Source organism: Artibeus jamaicensis, unplaced genomic scaffold (genome assembly GCF_021234435.1).
Source record: "Artibeus jamaicensis isolate MK-2021 breed Jamaican fruit bat unplaced genomic scaffold, CSHL_Jam_final scaffold_1019, whole genome shotgun sequence".
Lineage (NCBI taxonomy): Eukaryota > Metazoa > Chordata > Mammalia > Chiroptera > Phyllostomidae > Artibeus > Artibeus jamaicensis.
Window position 1 is genome coordinate 13,758,081 of NW_026522025.1, and position 24,503 is coordinate 13,782,583.

Here is a 24,503-nt window from a genome sequence, read left to right on the forward strand (position 1 = left end):
TCTGTAGCTAATTAAGGCAATATTTTGATATTTAGAGAGATAATTTTATGTTATCTGAAATATGTCGAAGTCAGTTATTAAATGCTGGTCTGTCCAAAGAATCCAATCTGTGTTTTAATTCTGGAAGTTTTTACCCAGTGATTTTAGTGGTTCATAAACCACTGACACATTTAGAAATGTGATAATTGATAGGAAAAATACCATACATTTAATTTTTACCTTATTTGTAGTCTGAAATACCATTTGGTTTGTAAGTGGTATAAAACTGATGCTATAAGGAGAATATGAGGAAAAAATTTATGTATTTGGCTGTATTCTGATGTCAAGTTAATACTGAATTTTTAAGAGGTGTGGTCTCACTTAGTCCAAGCAGGATGTATGGATAGAGTGTCCAATAATTAAAAAATTAAACTACTCAGACAGTTCTTCACAGAATGAATTTTTAACATTTATCTGCAGGATTAATTACTTGGGTTATTGAGGGGAATTAAACAAAAAGAACTCATATATGAATAGTTTTTGCACAGAATCTTTAATTCATATTAAATGCAAGAACCAGTGTCTCTAGAAAAACAATATATGAGACTCTGCACATAGTGGGTGAATACGAATCTCTTCAGAAGAAGACAGCCCAGGTCAGGCAGGGTCTGGACACCAAGTCCTGTGAAGAACTGAGGGCAAGGTGCGTGAAGACCTGGAAAGGAGCAGCCACCGGATATACATTTAAAGAGAAATATTCGTAGAGTAGTCCCAGGTATTCTGTGTTTCTCCAGTGGGCAGAACTAGTCCCATAGGTGTGACATAAAATAAAGTACATTCAGGTTTAACATAACAAAGAACAGTGAAGCTTTGAAATGCAGAAGAAGTTTCACAGAGATGTGACCGTCATCTCACTGAAAGCGTTAGGCAGGCCCCGGTGAGCATCCATACAGATCTCTGTAGGAGGGAGTTCCCTTTCTGACAGTAGCAGGTTGGACCAGGCACTCTAAAGTATGTCTTCCAAATATGAGGCAAGATTTTGGACTTTGTTAAATGATCTGTTTATCTTGGTTTTAAGTTTTTAGACCTGCACCTTTTTTCTACTCAATTTTTTTATTTAGGTATAATCGACATATGACGTTATCTTATTTTCATGTGTACATCACAATGATTTCATATTGGTACATATTACAAAGTGATCACAGTAAGTCTAACTTCTTTTTTTTTTAAACTATGATAAATTATTCACACGGAAATGTTTGATGTACGTGTTTCTTGCTCAGTTCTCTCCAAACACGGATTTATGTCTGTCATGAAAAGGAAATGTAACAGCTTCAGGTTACATCATAACGCTAAGGTGCCAAGCAGTTAGTGTTAGCGCTCGTACAACTCAGTGTTGGAGTCTCAGTTCGGGGGACACACCCACACACAGATTTTCTTTTATGTAAATGACAATTCGGATAAAAAAATATATGCTTTGGCAAAATACTCACATGTCCTCCAGGAATTGCTGGAGAGATGAAATGTAAAAACGAACTACTTGGAGACTTTACAACTTCAGAAACAGTGATGAGATCCATGAATAATGGGGGAAAGTCTTTTGATTCATTAGAATTAGTTCTAAATATTACCAGACTATATAGCATCAAGTAATCTTCTAATCAAAGTTTTCTATTCTTGGAATACTAGTTCATCAAAAATCAAATCTCCATCAATCAGAGTACTGTCCATTCACAGCCTGGCAGTGAGTGACATTGAAAAACAGGTCTGCGAAGGCTCTGAACATCAGTGTTTCATGTCTTTAATACTGCCTTACAAGGTTTATTACTCTTCAACTGTCTCGGTGTACTTTGAAATTTAAAATAATTACAGTTGAAATAGTTACTCTAATCTGTGCGAGTCCTACCATGGCAGTATTTGTTTACTCAGAACAGATTTCATTTCTGATAGTACATGTAAAATTTATCACAAAGAATACAACTCACAGTTTGAACAGAAACCTCAGTGTTTAAATCTCAATAGTCAGGAAAATAAACACTGCGTATGAGATTGCTTCTGAGTACAAACCACTCATTTCGGTAAAGTGGGATGTAATTTCTAAGTTGGGTTAGAAGTGGCCGTGGTGGCTCACTTTGTTGGAACATGGTCCCGTGCAGTTCCATTCCTGGTCAGGGTGTCTGAGAGGCAACCCATCAGTGTTTCCCTCTCTCTTATCATTGTTTCTCTCTCCCTTCTTCTCTCTCTAAAAACAACAAGGAAAAACTGTCCTTGGGGAAGGATGAAAAAAACAGTAAAGTGAAGAAATTATTTTTTTTTATGTGAAGCCTTGACCAAACTCAATTAGTCAAGTTCCAGATTACCATATCATGACACAAGCCAAATTCTAATGACACACTTATTTGTTGGAGATTTGGGTGCAGATGTAACTATAGTGGGGGGAATGGATGCCCCCGCCTTTGCTCAGGGAGGGAGGGGTAAGGAGAGAAAAAGGCACAGCACGGATCAGGCCCCATTTTCACTTCTTTGTTGGTAACTGTGCCAACTTTGCGGAAGAGCATTTCTCCCATGGAGATACACCTTTAATTTTATAACGCTAGACAGTGGGAGGAAAAAGAGGGGCCCACTTTTTAAAAGCCCATTCGTTATAAAGTTATTTAACCATTTTAATTAGATATGGAATGACTCTACAGTTTCTGCTCTGAAGATATTCTTTTATAAAGTGTTGACTTGCCAGTTTATCTTTGACAGTTGATTAAAAAAGGTTAATGCGCCTCTGACTTTACAAATAAGAATGTGTGCATACAGGGCGCCGCCATCTCCCCGCTCTAACCCCGCCTCCGCATACAGCGTCATAACCCAGCAACCTGGGAGTCCAAGGCTCTGCTCCTCAGACTTAAGGGGCGCGAACAGACCAAAAATGGCTCAAGAAGATCTCAAAGCCCCAGAGCCCATAAATCTAAGCAATGAAGAAATAGCAAAACTCTCAGATGCACAATTTAAAACACTGGTGATCAGGATCCTAACAGAACTGGTTGATTATAGGCACAAATTAGACAAACATATGAAGGCGAAGCTAATTGAAATGAATGGAATTGCACAGGAAACCAATAGCGATGAAAAGGAAACTGGGACTCAAATCAATGGAGTGGACCAGAAGAAAGCAAATAATGGCCAAACAGAAAAGAGTCAAGAAGCAAGAATTCAAAAAAATGAGGAGAGTCTTAGGATCCTCCAAGACATCTTTAAACGCTCTAACATCCGAATTATAGGGGTACCAGAAGGGGGAAAGGAACAGCCACAAGTGGAAAACTTATTTGAACAAATAATAAAGGAGAATTTCCCCAATCTGGCAAAGGAAATAGACTTCCAGGAAATCCAGGAAGCTTAGAGAGTCCCAAAGAAGTTGGACCCAAGAAGAAACACACCAAGGCACATCATCATTACATTAGCCAAGATTAAAATGAAGGAGAGAATCCTAGAAGCAGCAAGAGCTAAGGGGACAGTCACCTACAAAGGAGTTCCCACCAGACTGTCAGCTGATTTCTCAGAAGAGACCTTCCAGGCAAGAAGGGGCTGGAAAGAGGTATTCCAAGTCATGAAATCCAAAGACCTACAACCAAGAGTGCTCTATCCAGCAAAACTTTCATTTAGAATGGAAGGACAGATAAAGTGCTTCTCAGATAAGATCAGATTCAAGGAGTTCATCATCACCAAGCCCTTATTATATGAAATGTTAAAGGGACTTATCTAAGAAAAAGAAGTTAAAAAACCATGAACAGTGAAAGGACAGCAAACTCACAGTTATTAACAACCACACCTAAAGCAAAGCAAACTAAAAGGACAGCTAGATCAGGAGCAGAAACATAGAAATGAAGATCTCAAGGAGGGTTAGCAATAGGGGAGTGGGAGGAGGAGAAGGGGAGAGAAGGTACAGAAAATAAGTAGCATAGACAGTAGATAGAAAATAGACGGGGGGGGGGCAAGAATAGTATGGGAAATATAGAATCTAAAGAACTTGAGACACATGGTCATAAACTAAAGGGGGGATAATGGGGACGGGGGGTAGGGTGGAGGAGAATGAAGGGGGGAATAGAACAACTGTAATGGCATAATCAATAAAAAATAAATTTAAAAAATGCACAGGAAGATATATAAATGGTGACTAAATGTTTAAGGTACTGCTAAAGCTCATTAATATTCAAAGCAGTATAAGTTAAATAACAACAAGGTGGTAAAACACTATTTCGGGAAAGGGATCTGGAAAAATTTATCAGTAACCTTAAAAAATGCCCATGCTCTTAGAGTCAATAATGTCTCTCCTAGGGATATATTCTTAGGAAATAACCCAGAAACTGGACCAAGACTTACTGCGAAAGTGTCCTTGCAGTATTATTTATTATAGTTGTCTTCAGATGATGATAATGTAAGTTGACTAGTGTTGTTTTTCATAACCTTAACATTGTTATAATATTGCTTTAACAATAAACACACACTGGAGGAAAAAAAAAGAATGTGCATAAAAGTTATGTACCATGATCTAACCCATACTTCTGATTTAAAATATAAGTTCTCGATAAATTGTTAATTTTTCATTTTAAACTTATATCATTCTTACTATACTATTCTCATTCTCTTTCCTTTTTATTTTCACATTATTTCTATAAATTCTCAAAAACAAAACCCCTCAGTCTTGGAACCAACTTACATTGGCTTTCTGAGGTTGGCTTTCTGATTGGCTTTCTGGCTTTTAAAAGTTTGTAACTTTTAAAATATCTTGTTAAAATGTAAAAACCTAGACGGTCTGAACAAAAACATTTACAGCTTTACAGGGTATATCTAATTTATTTTTTAAGAAATATTCTGAATTGTTTTTATACACTTGTTATTTTTTTCAAATGAAACTCTTCATGGGTTAGAAGAGGGTATGTGGTATTGCTTCATTAAAAACCAATATAAATTTCATTTTTTCTGTGCTGGTACTTCAGCTGTTTCCAAGTAGTTGTCTGGCAGAATCACATAACTTCTCTCTCTGATGATGTCTTGGTCTTTTTCGAAAGTGTCCAACCTCCTTTAATTTTTCAGGCTGTCGTTCTTCCCTTCTGCATCCCTGCTGTGTACTCTTGAGCTTCTTTCTGAGTTTTTCGACTTGCTGTTCTGGCTGATGAATCCTTTTTCTCTGGTGCATTGTATCTTCACTGTACCGTTGTGATCACAGAAAACTGAGAGGTCCCAGGGGTCTGAGGAGGAGGCATCAGTAATCCAATAGCAACATCAGCCTGGGAAGTGGGAGGTGTTAATGGAGATGGGGGAAGCTGTTTCGGTTCCAGAAGATCTTCCTGCTTGTCATGTGCTTCAGTACAGAGAAATATTGTGGGTACAGCATTCTCTTTCGGTATCTCGTTGCACTCCCTTTCAAAGCAATCTGGAGTAAAGTGTTCTAAGCAAATACTGTTACACTTGGGTATAAAGTTTTCTCTTCTGACAGCTGCCTCCCATTTTTTTAAAGACTGGGTTGAATAAGAGGACACTTGTGGAAAGAAGTGGGTTTATCCTTATACTCCGGTTTCTTTTCAGATCGTGTAAGTCTGTTGCCTTATCCCGTGGGTTCTTGCAGCCGTAGGCTGAGTGGGGCCGCACCATCCTTCCGGTCTTCGGTCGTTTCACCTGTCACCCCAGCAGGCAGCTGAAGCTGTTACTGATGTCCCTGTTCTTGGCTTTGACACCCTTCCTCCTTCAGTAGCTTTGGCCAACAGTTTCAGTGATGAGAGCCTCACTCAGACAGGGGTGGCTCATGTGCCGTGTTGTTGTCTGCATTAGCAGAAGGACCACAACCATCCCTCTCTGCCATCTCCAAGATGGCGGAGGAAGCCCCAATAAGTCTAACTTCTGTCACATGCACAGTTACAGAACATGTTTTCTCTTGTGATGAGACACTTAAGATCTGTTTGAGCAACTTTCAAATATGCAATACAGCCCTTGCTAGTGTAGCTTAGTTGGTGGGAGTGTGGTCCTGTACACCATAAGTTGGGGGTTCGAATCCCTGTCGGGGCACATACCTACACTGCAGGTTCATTGCCCATTTGGGGCACATATGAGAGGCAACCTATCTATATGTTTCTCTCTCACATCGATGTTTCTATCTCAGCCTTCCTCTCTCTCAAATCAACGAACATTTGCAAAAATATTTTTAAACATGCAATACATATTATAAACCGTAGTCACCATATTGTACATTATTTCCCCATGACTTGCTTTGTAATGGGAATTTTGTACATTTTGACTCCATGAACATGGGTGTCTTTTCATTTAGTTGTTTTCTTTAATTACTTTCCACAATGTTTTGTAGTTTTCAGTATTTAGGTATTTCTGAATTCAGTTACTTCCTAAGTATTCTGTTTCACTGGAATTGTTTTCTTAGTTTTCTTTTGTGTTATTCTGTATATAGAAACACAGTTAATTTTGCCTGTTGGTTTTTGTATCCTGAATTCATTTATTATTTCTAACAGTTTGTGTCATCTTCAGGGTTTTCATGCCATACGCAATTTACTTTTTTAACTTGCATGTCTTCTATGTCTTTTTGCTGCATAATTGCTCTGGCTAGGACTTTAAATACTGTGTTGAACAGAAGTGGTGAAGGCATCTTTGTCTCATTCAAGAACTTACAGGGAAAGGTTTCAGCCTTTCCCCATTGATTTACCCTAGTGTCCTTCTATTCCTAGTTTGTTGAGGATGTTACATTTTGTGAAATGCTTTCTTTGCATCACAAAGAAAGCATTTCTTTGAGAAATCTTTCTTTGAGGTCATCATGTGTTTATTTTCTCCATTCTGTTGATATGATGTATTGCATTGAATTATTTTTGTATGTTGAATCATCATTGTATTCCTAGGGTTAAATCCCAATCGGTTATGGTATATAATCCTATCCTGCTGGGTTTGATTTGCTAGTATTTTGTTGATGGTTTTGCAGAACACTTTACTCCAGATTGCTTTGAAAGGGAGTACAACAAGATAGGAAAGAGAATGCTGTCCCCACAATATTCCTCTGTACCGAAGCACATGACAATATGGATAAAGGGATATTGGTCTGTAGTTTTTTTATAGTATCTGTCTGACTTTAGTACCAGGGCAATGCTATCTCATAGAATGAGTTAGGAAGTGTTTCCTCTTCCTCAATTTTATGGGAGAGTTTGAGGAAGGTTGTTGTTAATTCCTCTTTAAATGTTTGGCAGAATTCTCCAGTGAAACCATTTAATCCAGGGCATTTTTCTGGGCAAAACAGTATAACTGTTAAGAAAGAAAGGGAACTTTCAGTCAAGATGATGGTGTAGACAGACATGGCTCACCTCTTTGCACAACCACATCAAAATTACAACTAAAATATAGAACAATTATCACTCAGAACCATCAGAAATCAAGTTGAATGGAAGTCTACAAATTAAAGAAACCACATCCATCCAGAGAGGTAGGAGGGGCGTAGATGCGGAATAGTCTGGTCCCACATCCATGTGTGGTAGATAAAAATTCAGGAGGGATATTTCGGGAGCATAGAGTCCAAGCCTCATACCAGGCACATAACCCAGGTTTCCAGTGCCAGGAAGATAAGTCCCTGCAACTTTTGGCTGCAAAAACCAGTGGGGATTGAGTCAGGGGAAGAGACTGCTGGAGCCCCAACAGTTCCTTTTAACTAATACATGGACTCACCTACTCAGGTTGAACTCCCTCTGAGCTCCAGCACTGAAGTAGCAGCTTGAAAGACACTAGTGTCATGCAGGGAGAAACTGAAGTGTTTGGCATCAAAGTGAGCAGAGGTCATTGTCCCTTTTCTAAACCCTCCCCCCACAGAGCCAGCAAGCTGGTGCCGTATCTAAGACTCCATCAACCTGGCTAACACTATGTGACTCACCTTAGAGGTCCCAAGACTCTGCCCCACCAAACTTAGGGGCGCACCCAAATTGCTTTTCTATATGAATGGCTGGTCTTGGCTAATGCTTCACATCTTCCTAGATCCTCACAAACAAGCATCAGCTGGCCTCAGTGAGCCCCAGGTCTGGCACTAGCAGGAGCCAGCTAGATTTACAGTGTGGCTTCTCCCAGGAATCTCCAAGCCAAGCACAAATAGCATCCATCTCAGATTGCTTTATAGCTCAGGCAGGGTAGCCCCGGGCAAAACGTGGGCGACCGGGGTTGATATTGGCCTGCACCACCCGAGAACCCCCAGAGCCAGTGCCACCCAGTGGACAGCTACAGACCATGTTGGAGAATCAGCACCCTACTCCTGGTGGTCAGTGGTCACAGCCAATCCTTGCAGCTAACTGGCCTCGGTAAAACCCTCCCATTGATCAGCCAATAGCAACCAAGGCTCAACTAAAGAGCAGAGTGAGTGTACACAGCCCACACAAAGGGTGCACCTAGAGGACCCAGCCCTACAGGACACCTACTACATTAGGCCACACAACCAAGGCAGGGGGGCGGAGCAGCTCTACCTAATACGTAGAAAGAAACACAGGGAGGCTGCCAAAATGAGGAGATAAAAATACATGGCCCAAATGAAATACGAAAACTCCAGAAAAAGAGGTAAATGGAATGGAGATAAGCAACCTATCACATGCAGAGTTCGAAACACTGGTTATAAGAATATTCAAGGAACTTCAGGCCAAGATGGAGGCGTAGGTAGGCACAATGTGCCTCCTGGCACAACCAAAATAAGAACAACAAAAATTTAGAAACAAACAAAAAAAAACCCCAGTACTGACAGAAAATTGAATTCTATGGAAGTCCAACAACCAAGGAGTTAAAAGAAGAAACATTCATCCAGACCAGTAGGAGAGGTGGAGTCAAGCGGCTGGGCAGAGATGAGTCATGGCAAAAAAAGTGGCGGCTGGTGGACCCAGTGAGGCAGGAGATTGTGGAGGGGCAAGGAACACAAGGCGACTGGTGGATCAGAGGGTCCCACATTCACGCATAGATGAACCAGATGAAACTGGGGAGCGTGACAGACTGTGCAGCCCAGGCTCCCAGCACAGGGAAATAAAGCCTCAAACCACTGATTGAAAACACTTGTGGGGGTTGAGGTGCCAGGAGAGACTCCCAGCCTCACAGGAGAGCTTGGTGGAGAGACCCATGGGGCCCTAGAATGTACACAAGCCCACCCACCGGGAACCAGCACCAGAAGGGCCCCGTTTGCTTGTGGGTAGCAGGGGGAGTGACTGAAACCCAGCAGAGCATGGAGCAAGTGCCATTGTTCCCTCTTGGACCCCTCCCCCACAAACCGTCACAACCCAGTGAGTGGGTTGACCCTCCCTGGTGAACAGGTAAGGCTCCGCCCCTCAGTGTGTAACAGGCACATCAAAACGAAAAAATGGCCCAAACAAAAGAACAGATCTAAGCTTCAGAAAAAAAATACAACTAAATGATGAAGAGATAGCCAGCCTATCAGATGCACAGTTCAAACCACTGGTGATCAGGATGCTCACAGAATTGGTTGAATTTGGTTGAAAATTAGATGGAAAATTGAAGGCTATGCTAAATGAAGTAAAGAAAAATGTACAGGGAACCAATAGTGATGAGAAGGAAACTGGAACTCAAATCAATGGAGTGGACCAGAAGGAAGAAAGAGACAACCAAACAGAAAAGAGTGAAGAAACAAGAATTCAAAAAAATGAGGAGGGGCTTAGGAACCTCCAGGGCATCTTCAAACGCTCCAACATCCGAATTATAAGAGTACTAGAAGGGGAAGAGGAACAGCCACAAGTGGAAAACTTATTTGAACAAATAATAAAGGAGAACTTCCCCAATCTGGCAGAGGAAATAGACTTCCAGGAAATCCAGGAAGCTCAGAGAGTCCCAAAGAAGTTGGACCCAAGGAGGAACACACCAAGGCACATCATCATTACATTAGCCAAGATTAAAATGAAGGAGAGAATCCTAGAAGCAATAAGAGATAAGGAGACAGTTATCTTCAAAGGAGTTCCCATCAGACTGTCAGCTGATTTCTCAAAAGAGATCTTACAGGCAAGAAGGGGCTGGAAAGAACTATTCCAAGTCATGAAAGGCAGGGACCTACATCCAAGATTGCTCTATCCAGCAAAGCTTTCATTTAGAATAGAGGGGCAGATAAAGTGCTTCTCAGATAAGGTCAAGTTCAAGGAGTTCATCATCACCAAGCTTTTATTATATGAAATGTTAAAGGGACTTACCTAAGAATAAGAAGATAAAATATATGATCAGTAAAAGGACAGCAAACTCACAGTTATTAGCAACCATACCCAAAAGAAAAACAAACTAAGCAAACAAGTAGAACAGGAACAGAACCACAGAAATGGAGGGTTAGCAACAGGGGAGTGACGGGGGGAGGTACAGAGAATAAATAGCATAGATGGTAGGTAGAAAATAGACAGTGGGGGAGGGTAAGAATAGTATGGGAAAAGTAGAAGCTAAAGAACTTAATGAAATATGGACATGAACTAAAGAAGGGGGGGAATGGGAGTGGGGGTGTGCAGGGTGAAGGGGAGTGAGGAGGGGAAATGGGACAACTGTAATAGCATAATCAATAACATATTTAAAAAAAGAATTTACAAGGAACTTAATGAGAACCTCAGCAGCATAAAAAAGGTGCAGTCAGAAATCAAGGATTCGCTAATTGAAATAATGAACAATTTACAGGGAAACAACAGTAGAGTGAACGAAGCCAAGAATCAAATTAGTGATTTGGAACCTAAGGGAGTAAAAAACAGCCAATCAGGAGAAGAAGTAAAAAGAATTTTAAAAAATGATAGTGTAAGTAGCCTCTGGAACAACTTTAAGCATTCCAACATTCACATCTTAGGGGTGCCAGAAGGAGAAGAGAAAGAGCAAGAAATTGGAAATCTATTTGAAAAAATAATGAAAGAAAACTTCCCTAATTTGGTAAAGGAAATAGACATACAAGTTTAGGAAGCACAAAGAATCCCAAACAGGATGGATGCAAGGAGGCCTACTCCAAGACACATCATAATTAAAATGCCGAAGATTAAAGATAAAAAGAAAATCTTAAAAGCAGCAAGAGAAAAGAAGTTAGTTTCCTGTAGGGGAGTTCTAATAAGACTGTCAGATGATTTCTCAAAAGAAACTTAGCAGGCTAGAAGGGACTGGCAAGAAAAATCCCAAGCCATGAAAAGCAGGGACCTGTTGCCAAGATTGCTGTACCCAGCAAAACTGTCATTTAGAGTAGAAGGGCAGATAAAGAGCTTCCCCAACAAGAAGAAGCTAGAGTTCATCATCACCAAACTATTATTATATGAAATATTAAAGGGATTCAAGGAAGAGAAGATCAATACTACAAGCAATAAAATGGCAAAAATCACAAATCTACAAGTCTATCAACCATGGAATTAAAAAAAAACACTAAGCAAACAAGAAGAACAGAGACAGAATCATGGATAGAGTGTTTCGATGGCTGCCAGATGGGAAGGGGTTGTGGGGGAATGGGTGAAGAGGTGAGGGGATTAAGGAGTACAAATAGGCCCTGGCCAGTATGGCTCAGTGGATTTAGCACTGACCTGTGAACCGAAGGGTCGCTGGTTCGATACCCAGTCAGAGCACATGCCTGGGTTGTAGGCCATGTCCAGTGGGGGCCATGTGAGAGGCAACCACACGTTGATGTTTCTCTTTCTCCCTCCCTTTCCATCTCTTTAAAAATAAATAAAATCTTTTAAAAAAAGTATCAATGGGTAGTTATAGAATAATCATGGGGATGTAAAGAACAGTGTAGAACAGGGGTGTCAAAGTCATTTTCACTGGGGTCACATCAGCCTCACCGTTGTCTTCAAAGGGCCGAATGTAATTGTAGGACTGTATAAATGTAACTACTCCTGTAACAGTTAAGTAAGAGCTCGGCACTGCTGCCTGGTAGAAACAAGGTGCTGGGCTGGATAAAACAAGGTGGAGGGCCGGGTTCAACCTGCAGGCCCTGTGTTTGCCACCTGTGGTATAGAAAATGGAGTAGGCACAGAACTTACATGCATGCCCCATGGACGTGAACGATGGTGAGGGGATTGTCGGAGGGACGGGAGGTGCTGGAACGAAGGAGCAAAGGGGGGAAATTCAGGACAACTATCATAGCATAATCAATAAAATATAATTTTTTAAAAAAGGGTTTGAGGCCAGGCCTCAACACTTACTAACATTTTTTTAAATGTTGGTAATTTTGTTTCTGGAAATAAGGTATGGAATTTGGTCTTTCTTATGCTGATGAATTCTCTCCTGGGTCAGATGAGAAGGTTGTACAAGATGGACTGTAATTCTCTTTTCAGTTAAATGTTTTTCTTTAACTTATTGAAAAATTAATAAGCAAAATGTGATCATTTTAATCAATATCCAGAAATATTTTACAGTTTTATACCTTCAAACATTAGTGTCCACAAGTTTTTACCACCCTAGATTTTTTGAAGAATAAGTATTTCTCTACTTTTTCTGCATTTTTATTTTCTCGCACCCCTTACTAAGCACCCACTCTTTTGTTTTTGGTAAGTAGGCTGCCTCGAAGAATCAGACTTCACTCTTGGGAGAACCGCCGAAAGAAATCCGGCTCAGTAAAAACCCGTACTTGAACTTGGCAAGCGTGTTGCCCAGTGTGTGCTTAACATGTAAGTGAGAAACTTGGGATTAATGTTTTGGAGTTTTATTGGATACTTTCCTTAATGACTTTTTCTTCAGTTTTTAACTTAATAGGAGCAAATTGTGCATATTGACCAGTTAAAGCCTAAATTATGACCCCAGTCTTTAAATTGAGAGACCAACTAAAATTAACACTTCAGGAAGACATCTTTTATAATACCTTATTTATAATATCAGTTTGTTGAATTATTATTGAATCATGATTTAAAATAATTGAGCAAAAGAATTATTTGGCTATATTATAATTATTTATTATACCTATGGAATCATATTTCTAAAAGAGGTTTAAGTGTCTAAGTAACCCAATATACCTGGAGTGTTAGCAGGATACGCTAAAAATACATGAGCTGCTAATTGACAGAAGCAGAATTCTCATTTGCTTTTTTGGAGGCTGTCCTCAGGCCTTCCTTTAGTATATGTTCATAGTTTAAGAGAAAGTCGCAAGTGCAGTATAGTCTGTACACTGGGACATTCACTAGAATATTGGTTTTCTAGAGTGAAAAACCAGAAAGTGCCTTCAGGTTCATTACGAGGGGGATGGTCAAATAAATAGGTCACCATAAGACGGAACACCGTGCAACTATTTTTATAATTGAGAGCTACATGACTAAGTGGAGTGATCACTGAAACAAGTGGAAAAAGCAAATGTACACATGAAATGATTTATTTGTTTAAACGTATATATTTTTATATGTATGTATTTGAATGTATAAATGCATAGAGTAAATCTGGGAAAATAAATTCTAAACTGTCACCTCTGAGAATAAAAATAGGATTGAATGAAAAGAGATAAAAGGTGAATCTTGTTTTTAATGTGCATTTTCTCTATTTTGTGAAGTATCCTCTTAGATTTAAACATTAATTTTTAACTTTTTTAAAGCCAGAAGAAGATTTAGTGTGCTTTTAGGATACCTACTGTATTTTTATCTGCTCTAAAAATTGATAGAGTAGTTATTTCACATTTTTTATGCCTTGTTTTGGAGGTTAGACATACATTTTTTCAATGTTTGCACCAAAATTATGTACCTATAGGGAAAAAATCTCATTTTCAGTTGTTTTAAACGAGTACTATAATATCATGTACTGTGTGTTTTTCCCCCCTGGAGTTAATACAAACATATCTATTGGCAAACTAATATTTGTGTTCAGAAATATGCTGAATTAATGAGTTTTGTACTCTGCTTATAATTTATAATAAAGGGACCTGACTAAAATACATGTGTTGGTTTTGCCTTTAGCCCCTGCAAGTAAAACCACTCTGCAGAAGACGGGAATTGCCAGCAGCATCCTGGACGCCATCTCTCAGGGAAGCGAACCACAGCACACCTTGGAGAAGTGCATTGCGTACTCTCAGCCTTTTGGTGATTACACACAGGTGAGTGAGTGGGTCTCGGCTTTGTGATGGTGTGTAGGAAAACTGGTTCAACTATGTCTTGAGTTCACTGAATACGAAACTGTAGTTCCTGTAACATCAATCTACACAATATTTCTTTTCTTGCTCACCATTTGGAATTTTAGGACACATTCAAAAGGAGTGGTAGGTTTCATTTTACAGTATTTACCTGTTATTGTTTACACTAGTGGTTGGCAAACTACCTACCAAATCCAGCACCCCCTGGCCCGAGCTCCACACCTGTTTAGTTAATAGAATTGTATTGGAATATGGCTGAGTCCCTTTCCATTTTGTCCCTGGTGCTGTTGTGCTACAACCCCAGGGCTGAGGAGTTACAGTAGAGACCGTATGGATGCACAATTAGTTACTCAGTCTGGCTCTTCACAGAAGACTCTTCTGACCTCCGATTTGTACCAGTCCAGACCTGCCCAGGAAACCCGAGCAAATGCTTCTGTTCTTCACCACTGCTCACTGACGGAGAGACAGGATGATAATTACAGGCACTGCTGTGCTGCCTTTTACACCAGTCAATAACGTGAAAAGTGTTGTATTCATAAGATACACTGTATCATTACCTATTTGTGTCGATTTTACTTTTTCTCCTTCAACTTATTCTTAGCCGTGTAAGCTGAGAGTGCCTGTGCGTACGATGATGTAATCCTGAGCCTTGTGATGAACAGTTCTGCTGCTCTCTCGTCCCCCAGAGTTGTCAGCTGCTTCTCAGCTCCATCCTGTCTGTGGGAGCAGTGCCCCTACTCCAGTTTCCTCGGAGCAACTCTGTGTTTGTCTCACCTGTCTCTGAGAAACTTAGAAAAGCGAACCGATGAGAATCCATTTAGAACAATCGATGTCTGCGTAGGCTTTTATGATAGAGTACTAGAAACACAGGTGAGACAGAGTGTAGAAAATGTGCAGCTGGATATTAGCAAAATATATAACAGAGTCTCCTATATACCTATGGGAAAGGGGGGAATCTAGGTTGGAAGATGATGTAATTAGGTCACAACAGGCCTATGTTGAAGGAACAATGATCATGAATTGATACAATCTGAATGGCATTCTTTTACCTGTTGCATAAAACTCCATCTTTGTCACCTTATTAGTTAACATTTTAAGTAATGATTTAGATAAGGACATTGATTGTAAACGGATTATATTTCCAGGTGCCAAAGCAAAGGAAATCATCACACATGCATAAAATTATTTATGAATTGTTTATAATTGTGAAAATTAGAAACCTAAACTTCCAACAATTTTATAAGACTGCATAAACAAATTGTCATGTTTATAACAGAAAATACAAGTACTAAATGTCATACAAAACAATACATGAACGCATGGTAAAATGTTTTATAATCTGTTGTTAATTTTAACAATTTATGAAATATAGTTGATTACAACTTTGATTTTTTTGTTTCTGTACAAGGAGCACAATTTACTTATATTAACAGGAGGAAGCTCAGTAATTATTTTTAAATTTAGTTAAAAGTATGCATAAGTTTTAGAAGTTATTTTTTGAACTTACCTTTTATTTCCTTTTTGAAATTGGCCTTGCTTTTCTCATTAGCAGATATGTTTATTAGATTATTAGGTCAGTGCCCCTTACCAAACAGTCAGGTATGGTGTGTTTTAAAAGTTGTTCTAGCACACTGGTCGAAAATCAGTTGTGGTAAAGAGTAATGCAACTGTTTCTCATGGCAGTTCCATGTGTGTGTGTGTGTGTGTGTGTGTGTGTGTGTGTGTGTGAGAGAGAGAGAGAGAGAGAGAGAGAGGGATTTTACTCTGGCCACGGCGAATTGCTGTCTGGTCTGCTGTACATCAGGAGAATACTTCCACCTGTCTGTTGTAACTTGTGTTGCTCTTAGTCAACAAGGAATCTTACCTTTTCTAGTGAATCAACCACGGAACACACCACGAGATGGTGTGATGAGAGAAGAGGAGGAAACAAACAGAAGCATGAACGGAAAGGCTTGCCTGATTTCATATATGGCCTAATGCTGCCATCTAATGAGCAAAGAATGCAGTAGCCTCGCCAAAAAGATTTTTGTGTGGACTGCGCTACATCCCAAACTTGTGGCAAACACTAACTATGTAAAATATTTTTAAAAACCTAAACCCACTCTAAACAATAATTATGGAACCACAGATTATTTTTATATTAATCCTAGACAATAACTTGGAAAGCACTTTTAAAATTATTTGCTAAAAGTTTTAATTAAGGAAAGCAAAACTTTTGAAATTTATTTAAACTTACCCTCATTACTTTAGAATCTTTTTATAAATCAGTCTTGTAAGTGTTCAAAGAAGTTATTAGAGGATAATATGCAGTATGAGTATGAATACAGTTTTGCTACCCTGACATGTTATTTTTCAAAGAATTTTAATGTATATGATTTTTAAAAAGTGCTTATGAAACAGACTTAAACTTAAGATACATGATTTGTACAACTTGGTATACCGAAACTAGTGAGGTGATGTTCTAATCTTAATTTTTTGAATGTGGTATAATACCTTTTAGAGCAGCAATTTTCAATGTTTTTTATATCATGGCACACATAAGTTACTGAAATTCTACAGCACACCAAAAAATATCTTACTTTTGCCTATCTGACAAAAATAGGTATAATTTTGATTCATTCAAAATGAACGACTATGGTTGTGCTGGTTGTTGTTATTTTTTTTATTTGACAATCTGAGGGAAAAGAGGTCAGTGCCCCTGACTAAATAGTCAGGTGTCGCATGTTTTAAAAATTCTTGTGGCACACCGGTTGAAAAGTGCCGTTTTGGAGGAAAAGTTATTAAACTCAAAAGTTGAGACATAATATTACTCACATGAAGAAAGGCAGGTACTTGAGAAGCAAAATTTAATATGAAAATTGAAAACATTCATATATATATGAGGAAGAATTTTTTGTTATTAGTATTTAAAAATAAAGCATGTTGGTTTAAAACCATTTTTAACCATGGGAAATTGTGTGAGATTTCTGGACCCCAGAGTAAGGTGTTTATGGTTTCTTTCCCTCTTCTTTTTGATAAATGAATTAGCTTAGAAAACAAGTAGCTTTTCGAAATGAAGCTGTTTCTTTGCACCTGAAGGCACGCACGGGTCTGACAGTGTTAGAGCTGCCGTGCACCGTGCGAAGGACGAGCAGACCAGCGGAGGGACGCGAGGGCAGCGGCTGCTGAGGGGAGCCGTGAAGCGGGGAGAGGATGGAGGGTGAGGACGCCCCAGCTAAGCAGCCAGGCCTACATTTTTGCTGCAGGCAGCCCTTCTTCAGGGTGGAATGTTTTTTTTTTTTTAAATTGAGATATAATTGACATGTGCCATTATTAGTTTCAGGTGTATGACATAATGGCTCGATATTTGTATAGATTTTGAAACAATGATGACAGGAAATCTACTTAACATCCACCACCATGCACAGTGTCAGATTTTTATCTTGTGATGAAAACTTTTTACATGTACTCTCTTAGCAACTTTCAGATATGTACAGTATAGAAGTATTGATTGTAGCCGCTGTGCTGTGCATTACATTTCCAGGACTTATTTATCTTATTACTGGAAATGTGTACCTTTTGACTGCCGTCACTCCTCCCCGACTGCCACCCCCACGCCCACCACCTCTGGAAACTAGCAACCTGTTCTCTGCAATGTGAGCTTGGTTTGCTTTGTTTTTGGTCTTCAGATTTCACGTGCGAGATCATGTAGTGTTTGTGTTTTTTTGTTAATCATCACCAGAGGATATGTTTGTTAATTTTAAAGAGGAAGGGAAGGAGAGAGAAAAACATTGATGTGAGAAACATCAATCGGTTGCCTCTTGTGCGTCCCCCAACCAGGGATGGAACCTGCCACCCAGGCATGTGCCCTGACCGGAATCAAATCCACAACTTTTTGGCATGTGGGACAACGCTCCAACCAACCGAGCCACCTGACCAGGGCACGTACTATTTGTCTTTGACTTATTTTACTTAGCACAATTCCCTCCAGTCCATCCAGGTTGTCACAAATAGCAAGATTTCCTTTTTATGGCAGAATGATATTTCATTATGTACCCATCACATTTTCTAAATCCGTTCGTCCATGAGGGCTGCGTAAGCTACCTCGGTGTCTTTCCTGTTGCACATAGTGCCGCACTGAACTGGACACACACGTCTTCGTGTTTCCTTTGGGTACAGCACCCAGAAGTGGGATTGCTGCGTCCTGTGATAACTCTGTTTTTAAATCTTTGAGGAACTCCATACTGTTTTCCACAGCGGCTGCACCAGTTGACATTGTCACTAACAGGGCACAGAGTTTCCCTTTTCTACACATGCTCACCAATACTTACCTCCTTTTTTGAAAAATAGTGGTCATTCTAACAGATGTGAGGTAATACTGCACTGGAGTTTTGATTTGCATTTCCCTCGTGGTAGTGATGCTGAGTGCCTTTTGTTTCAAATACATGCTGGTCATCCGTGTGTCTCCTTTGGGAAATGTCTGTTCAGATCCTGTGCCCACTTTATATAATCAGACTGTGTCTATGCTATTAAACTGTATATGTATATTTGGGGCATTAACCCCTTATCAGACACATGATTTGCAAATACTTTCTCCCATGTGGTAGGTTGCCTTTTCATTTTCTTGGTCATTTCTTTTGCTGTGCAGAAGCTTTTTAGTTTGACATAGTCCTACTTTTTTATTTTTGCTTTTTTGCCTTGATTTTTGGTGTTAAATCCAAAAAGCATTGCAAAGACTGATGGCTAGGAGCTTACTGCCTGTGTTTTTCTGTAGGAGTTCTCTGATTCCTGATCTTATGTTCGTGTGTTTATTCCATTTGAGTTACTGTCGGTGCATGCTGTGCAGCAGGGTCAGTTTCACTCTTTTGCATGCAGCTCTTTGGTTTTCCCAGTAGTGTTTTCTTTTATTGAAGAGACTGTCCTTACCCATTGTACAGTCTTGGCTCCTTTATCATAAATTACTTGACCATTTAAATGTAGATTTATTTCTGACCCTTCTATTCCACTGACCTATGTGTCTGGGGTTTTTAATACCATACTGCTTTGATTACTATAGCTTCGTACTATAGTTTGAAATCAAGATGTGGGATACCTCCAAATTTGTTGTTTTGCAAGATTGCTTTGGCTACCTGAAGTCTTTTGTGGTTCCATACACATTTTAGGATTATTCTGATTCTGTGAAAAATGCCTTTGGAACATTCCAATCTGTAGAATACTTTGGATAACATGGACATTGTAATAATGTTCTTTCAATCTAGGAATACATACTGTCTTTTCATTGATTTGTGTCTTCAGTTTATATATCTGTACTTTTCAGGGTAGATTTTCATCTCCTTAATCAAATTTATTCCTGTATTTTTTATTCTTGATGGTATTGTAAATGGGATTTTCTTAATTTCTCTTTCTGTCATTATTAGTGTATAGAAAAGCAACTAATTTTCATATATTTAGTATCTTGTAACTTTATTGAAATCATTTATTTTAAGTTTGGTGGAGTGTTTAGGGGTTTCTTTATATAATATCATGCCATCTACAAATAGTGACAATTTGGATGCCTTTTATTTCTTTTTCTTGCTCAAGTGCTCTGGCTATGGCTTCCAAAACTAGGTTGCATAAAAGTGGCAAAATGGGCATCTGTGTTTTGTTTCTAATCTTAGAAGAAAAGCCTTCAGCTTTTCACTGTTGAGCAAGATGTTATCTGAGAGCTTGTCATATATAGCCTGTATCATGTTGAGGCACATTCCCTCTGTAGCCACTCTGTTGAGAAAGGATGCTGAATTTTTTTTCAAATGCTCTTTCTGCACCTATTGAGATGGTCGTGATTTTCATTTTGTTGATGGGGCGCATCACAGTGATTCGTGAATGTTGAACATCCTTGTACCCCTGGAATAAGCCCCACATGATTATGGTGTACGGCTTGTTATGTATTGTTGAATTCAGTTTGCTAATTTTTTTTGAGGACTTTTACATCAGTGTTTATCAAGGATATTTGCCTCTAATTTCCTTTTCTTGTCATGTCCTTGTCTGGTTTTGGTACTGTGCTGACCTCATAAAATGAAGTGTGGCCTCTTCTGTTTTTTGGAAGAGTTTTAGAAGGATCGGTGTCAGTTCTTTAAATGTTTGGTAGAATTTATCAGCAAAGTCAGCTCATCCTGGACTTTTGTTTGTTGGGAGGTTTGTGATGACTGAGTCAGTCTCCTTCCTTGTAATCAGTCTATTAATATTTTCTCTCTCCTCATGACTCAGTCTTGGTAGGTTGTGCGTTTCTAGGAATTTATCCGTTTCTTCTAGGCTGTCCATTTTGTTGGCATATAATTATTGATAGTGTGTTATGATCCTTTGTATTTCTCTTGTATCACTTGTAATGTCTTCTTCATTTCTGATTTGGAATCCTTTTTTTCTTGGTGAGTCTAGCTAAAAGTTTATATTCTCTTTTCAAAGAACCAACTTAGTTGAATCTTTTCATTGGTTTTTTTTTTTTTTTTTTGTCTCTTTTATTTACTTCTGCTCTGATCTTTATTTTCTTCCATCTAGTACCTCTGGGCTTTGTTGGTTGGTTTTTCGTGTTCCCTGGAGTATGAAGTTAGGTTGTTTATGTGAGGTATGTGTTGTTTCATAATGTAAGCATTTATCACTGTGAACTTTTCTTTTTGAACTGCTTTTGTGTCCCTAAGTTTTGGTATGCTGTATTTCTGTCTGCACTTGTGACAGGTATTTTTCAAGAGCATGTTGTTTCCATGTATTTGTGAACTTCCAATTTTTTTCTCCTAATTGTTTTCAGTTTCATACCATTGTGGTCAGAAAAGATGGTTATATGACATACGTGTTGCTAAATTATTGAGACTTATTTCATGGCCTAACATAGAATCAGTCTTGGAGAATGTTCTATATGCACTTGAGAAGAATGGATATTAAGTTCTTTAGGGTGAACTGGTCTGTATATGCCTGTCTGAAGCATCTGTTTTAATGTGTCGTTTAAGGCCAGTTTCCTTTTTATTTTCCGTCTGAATGATCTATGCAGAAATGAAATGTGGGTGTTAAAGGTCCCTGCTAGTATCATTTATTATTTCCCCCTTTAAGTCTGTTAATTTTTGCCTTATGTATGTAGACACCCCTGTGCTGGATGCATAAATATTTACAAATGTTGTAAGTGCTTATTAGATTAACTTTTTAAAAATATATTCTATTGATTATGCCATTGCAGTTCTATTTCCCCCCATTCATTCCCCTCCACCCTGTACACCCCCTCCCCAACTATTCCCCCCCTTTAGTTTATGACCACATGTCTCAAGTTCTTTAGATTCTATATTTCCCCTACTATTCTTGCCCTCCCCCTATTTTCTACCTACCATCTATGCTACTTATTTTCTGTACCTTCTCTCCCCCCTTCTCCATCTCCCACTCCCCTGTTGCTGACCCTCCATGTGATCTTCATTGCTATGGTTCTGCTCCTGATCTAGCTGTCCTCTTAGTTTGCTTTTGTTTTAGGTGTGGTTCTTAATAACTGTGAGTTTGCTGTCCTTTCATTGTTCATCTTTTTTTATCTTCTTTTTCTTAGATAAGTCCCTTTGACATTTCATATAATAAGGGCTTGGTGATGATGAACTCCTTGAATTTGATCTTATCTGACAAGCACTTTATCTGCCCTTCCATTCTAAATGAAAGCTTTGCTGGACAGATCAATCTGGGATGTAGGTTTTTGGATTTCATGACTTGGAATACTTCTTTCCAGCCCCTTCTTGCCTGGAAGGTCTCTTTTGAGAAATCCACTGACAGTCTGATGGGAACTCCTTTGTAGGTGACTGTCCCCTTATCTCTTGCTGCTTCTAGGATTCTCTCCTTCATTTTAATCTTGGCTAATGTAATGATGATGTGCCTTGGTGTGTTCCTCCTTGGGTCTAACTGCTTTGGGACTTCCTGGATTTCCTGGAAGTCTATTTCCTTTGCCAGATTGGGGAAGTTCTCCTTTATTATTTTTCAAATAAGTTTTCCACTTGCTCTTTCTCTTCCCCTTCTAGTACCCCTATAATTTGGATATTGGAATGTTCAAAAATGTCCTGGAGGTTCCTAAGCTTACTCTCCTCATTTTTTTGAATTCTTGTTTCTTCATTCTTTTCTGTTTGGTCATTTTTTCCTTCCTTCTGGTCTGCTCCTTTGATTTGAGACCCAGTTTACTTCCATTACTATTGGTTTCCTGTGCATTTCCCTTCATTTCACTTAGTTTAGCCTTCATTTGTTCCTCTAATTTGTGACTAAAATCCACCAGTTCTGTGAGCATCCTGATCACCAGTGTTTTGAACTGTGCATCTGATAGGTTGGCAATTTCTTGGTTGCTTAGAGTTATCGGCTCCGGGGATTTGAGTTGTTCTTGAGCCATGTTTTGGTCTGTTTGAGCCTGTTACATATGAGGAGGGGAGCCTTAGGTGTTCACGGGGGGGGGGGGGGGGGGGGCACCCAGGTCACTGGTTTGTGAGGCTGTACATGGGGGTGGGGTTAGAGAGGGAGCAATGGCGGTCCCCTCTGCCTCTTCCCACTGCTGGGCCTGCGTGGTCTGTCTCACTGTTCACTCCTTTGATGGTTTATTTGCACGCAAATGTGTGACCACAGTCAGCCTGCCACCTTGCGCCTTCACTGGGTCTGCCCGTCACTACCCCACATCTGGGATCCACTCTTGGCTGTGACCCTGCTCTGCTGCTGGCTCTGCCCCTCTTACCAATCTGGCTGAGTGGTTCATTTTTGTCGGACTTCCGTATAGTTCAGTTTTTTGTGGTTTGGCTGTATTTTTTGTTGCTAAAACTTTGTTGTTTTTAAACTTGGTTGTGCAAGAAGGCACAGTGTTTCCACCTACGCCTCCATCTTGGCGGAAGTTTGTGGTAGATTAACTTTTTTTTTTATCATTATGTAACAACTTCCTATATGTCTTATTCAACTTATTGTCTAAAGTCTGCTGTGTCTGACACGTGTGTAGCTACTTCAGCTTCCTTTCGGTTTCCGTTGGCATGGAAGACTTTTCCATCCCTTCACTTTCAGTCTGTTTCTTAAGATCTGGGGTCTTTTTTATATGGAACCATATAGATGGGCCTTGTTTTTTGAATCCATTCAGCCACTCTGTGTCTTTTGATTGGAGAATTTAATCCATTTACATATAATTACTGATACATAAGTATTTACTGCCATTTTGTTGTTTTCTAATACTTTTGCGTTTCCTTTGTTCCTTCTCTCGCTCCCCAGGCAGCAGCTGGGAAGTTACGTAGTGGCCCTTTCCAGGGAGAAATGGAGATGAGCATTTTTGCCTGGTCTCTGTGCTGGGCCCAGGGGTCTGACACTGAGGTGGAGCCAAGGGGAAGGTTGCTCCTGTGCCCATCAGAAATTGTTACAGTCCTGTGGGACTCATGGAAGAAAGCCCACCAGCTGTCCAGGCTGGGTGCTCTGGGGGCATCCCTTGCGTGGCAGCTGTAAAAGCTCAGGCACAGATGTGTGTACAGGTGCCTCCCACAGAGATACTCATGACTTGGAGTGGTGGATTGGAAGAAGTGGAAGATGTGGTGTGGTCTCTAGGGAAAATCACAGCCAGCCTGCAGGGCCTCCTAGATGAGAAGCCTGGCCCTCAGACGGTAGCTTTTGAGTACAGAAATAAACCTCTTTCAGGGAGAGACTTGGGGGATGAGTGAGTTGCTTGGTACCCCCATGTCGAGCCTTGAGAAGGGCATCGTGATTGCTCGTACACCCGTGAAGAACTGCTTGTTTGCCGTGTCTTGTGGATCCCAGCGAACACCTGTTGGACTTCAGCGCTAGGTGTTTGGGAGCCCGTCACTCCAATAGGGGAAACCTTAAAAGTTGAGGCACTAGATGTGAAGTCTAAACCCTCACTCCTCAGAACTAGAAGGTGGGGGTTCACTCCCAACTGCATGGTGCTGTGCTGGGGCGGGATTAATGGCAAGTCTGTATCTCAGCCTTTCCTCGGGCTGAAAATGTTGGGTGGGCATTTTCTTAGTTCTGTGTGTAGTGTCAGTTCAGTGAGTTTCTGGGTCTCGCAGAGGGAGTTGTTCCATGTGTAGCTGTACATTTGGTGAGTCCACAGAACGAGGGCAGTCAGTAGCTGCTTCCGTCATTATGTTGGTCAGCTCCTCCTTGTCCCCCTCCTTACCATGAATGGGAACTTGATCTGTAAGGAGTTGTTGCAGGCTTATCATCTGTCTCCCATTTTTAAAGTTGCGACCATTGTCACTTTCATTGTAATGCCCCTCTGCATTGCTGGAAGCTTTCCCTATAATTTCTGCATTCTTGTATATTTTATAATTCTGCTTAAGCAAGACTGTCACATGTATTTGTAAAAGCTAACAATAAGAGGGATGAGGGACTCACAGGGCTGTGTTGCGCAGTCCGATGCATTGTGTTGGTTCCTGTGACTCCTTGTGAGGAACAGTGCGTGGCCTTATCAGAACCACTGCCCACTCAGAACCTCTGTGACACAGCCTGG

The 24,503-nt window shown here is 39.9% G+C and overlaps 1 protein-coding gene and 1 pseudogene across 3 annotated transcripts in view; one reads left to right on the plus strand and one right to left on the minus strand.

Moving 5' to 3' along the window:
* Nucleotides 1-24,503, plus strand: part of RAVER2 (ribonucleoprotein, PTB binding 2) — a 104,016-nt gene that overhangs the window by 76,837 nt on the left and 2,676 nt on the right. For all 3 annotated transcript variants that reach the window (XM_037136242.2, XM_037136243.2, XM_053655564.1), the window contains exons 10-11: nt 12,491-12,602; nt 13,872-14,008. In XM_037136242.2, the coding sequence (XP_036992137.2) occupies nt 12,491-12,602; nt 13,872-14,008 (249 nt within the window). The remainder of the gene's footprint in view (nt 1-12,490; nt 12,603-13,871; nt 14,009-24,503) is intronic.
* On the minus strand, nt 4,939-5,619 carry LOC128625881 (THAP domain-containing protein 1-like; annotated as a pseudogene).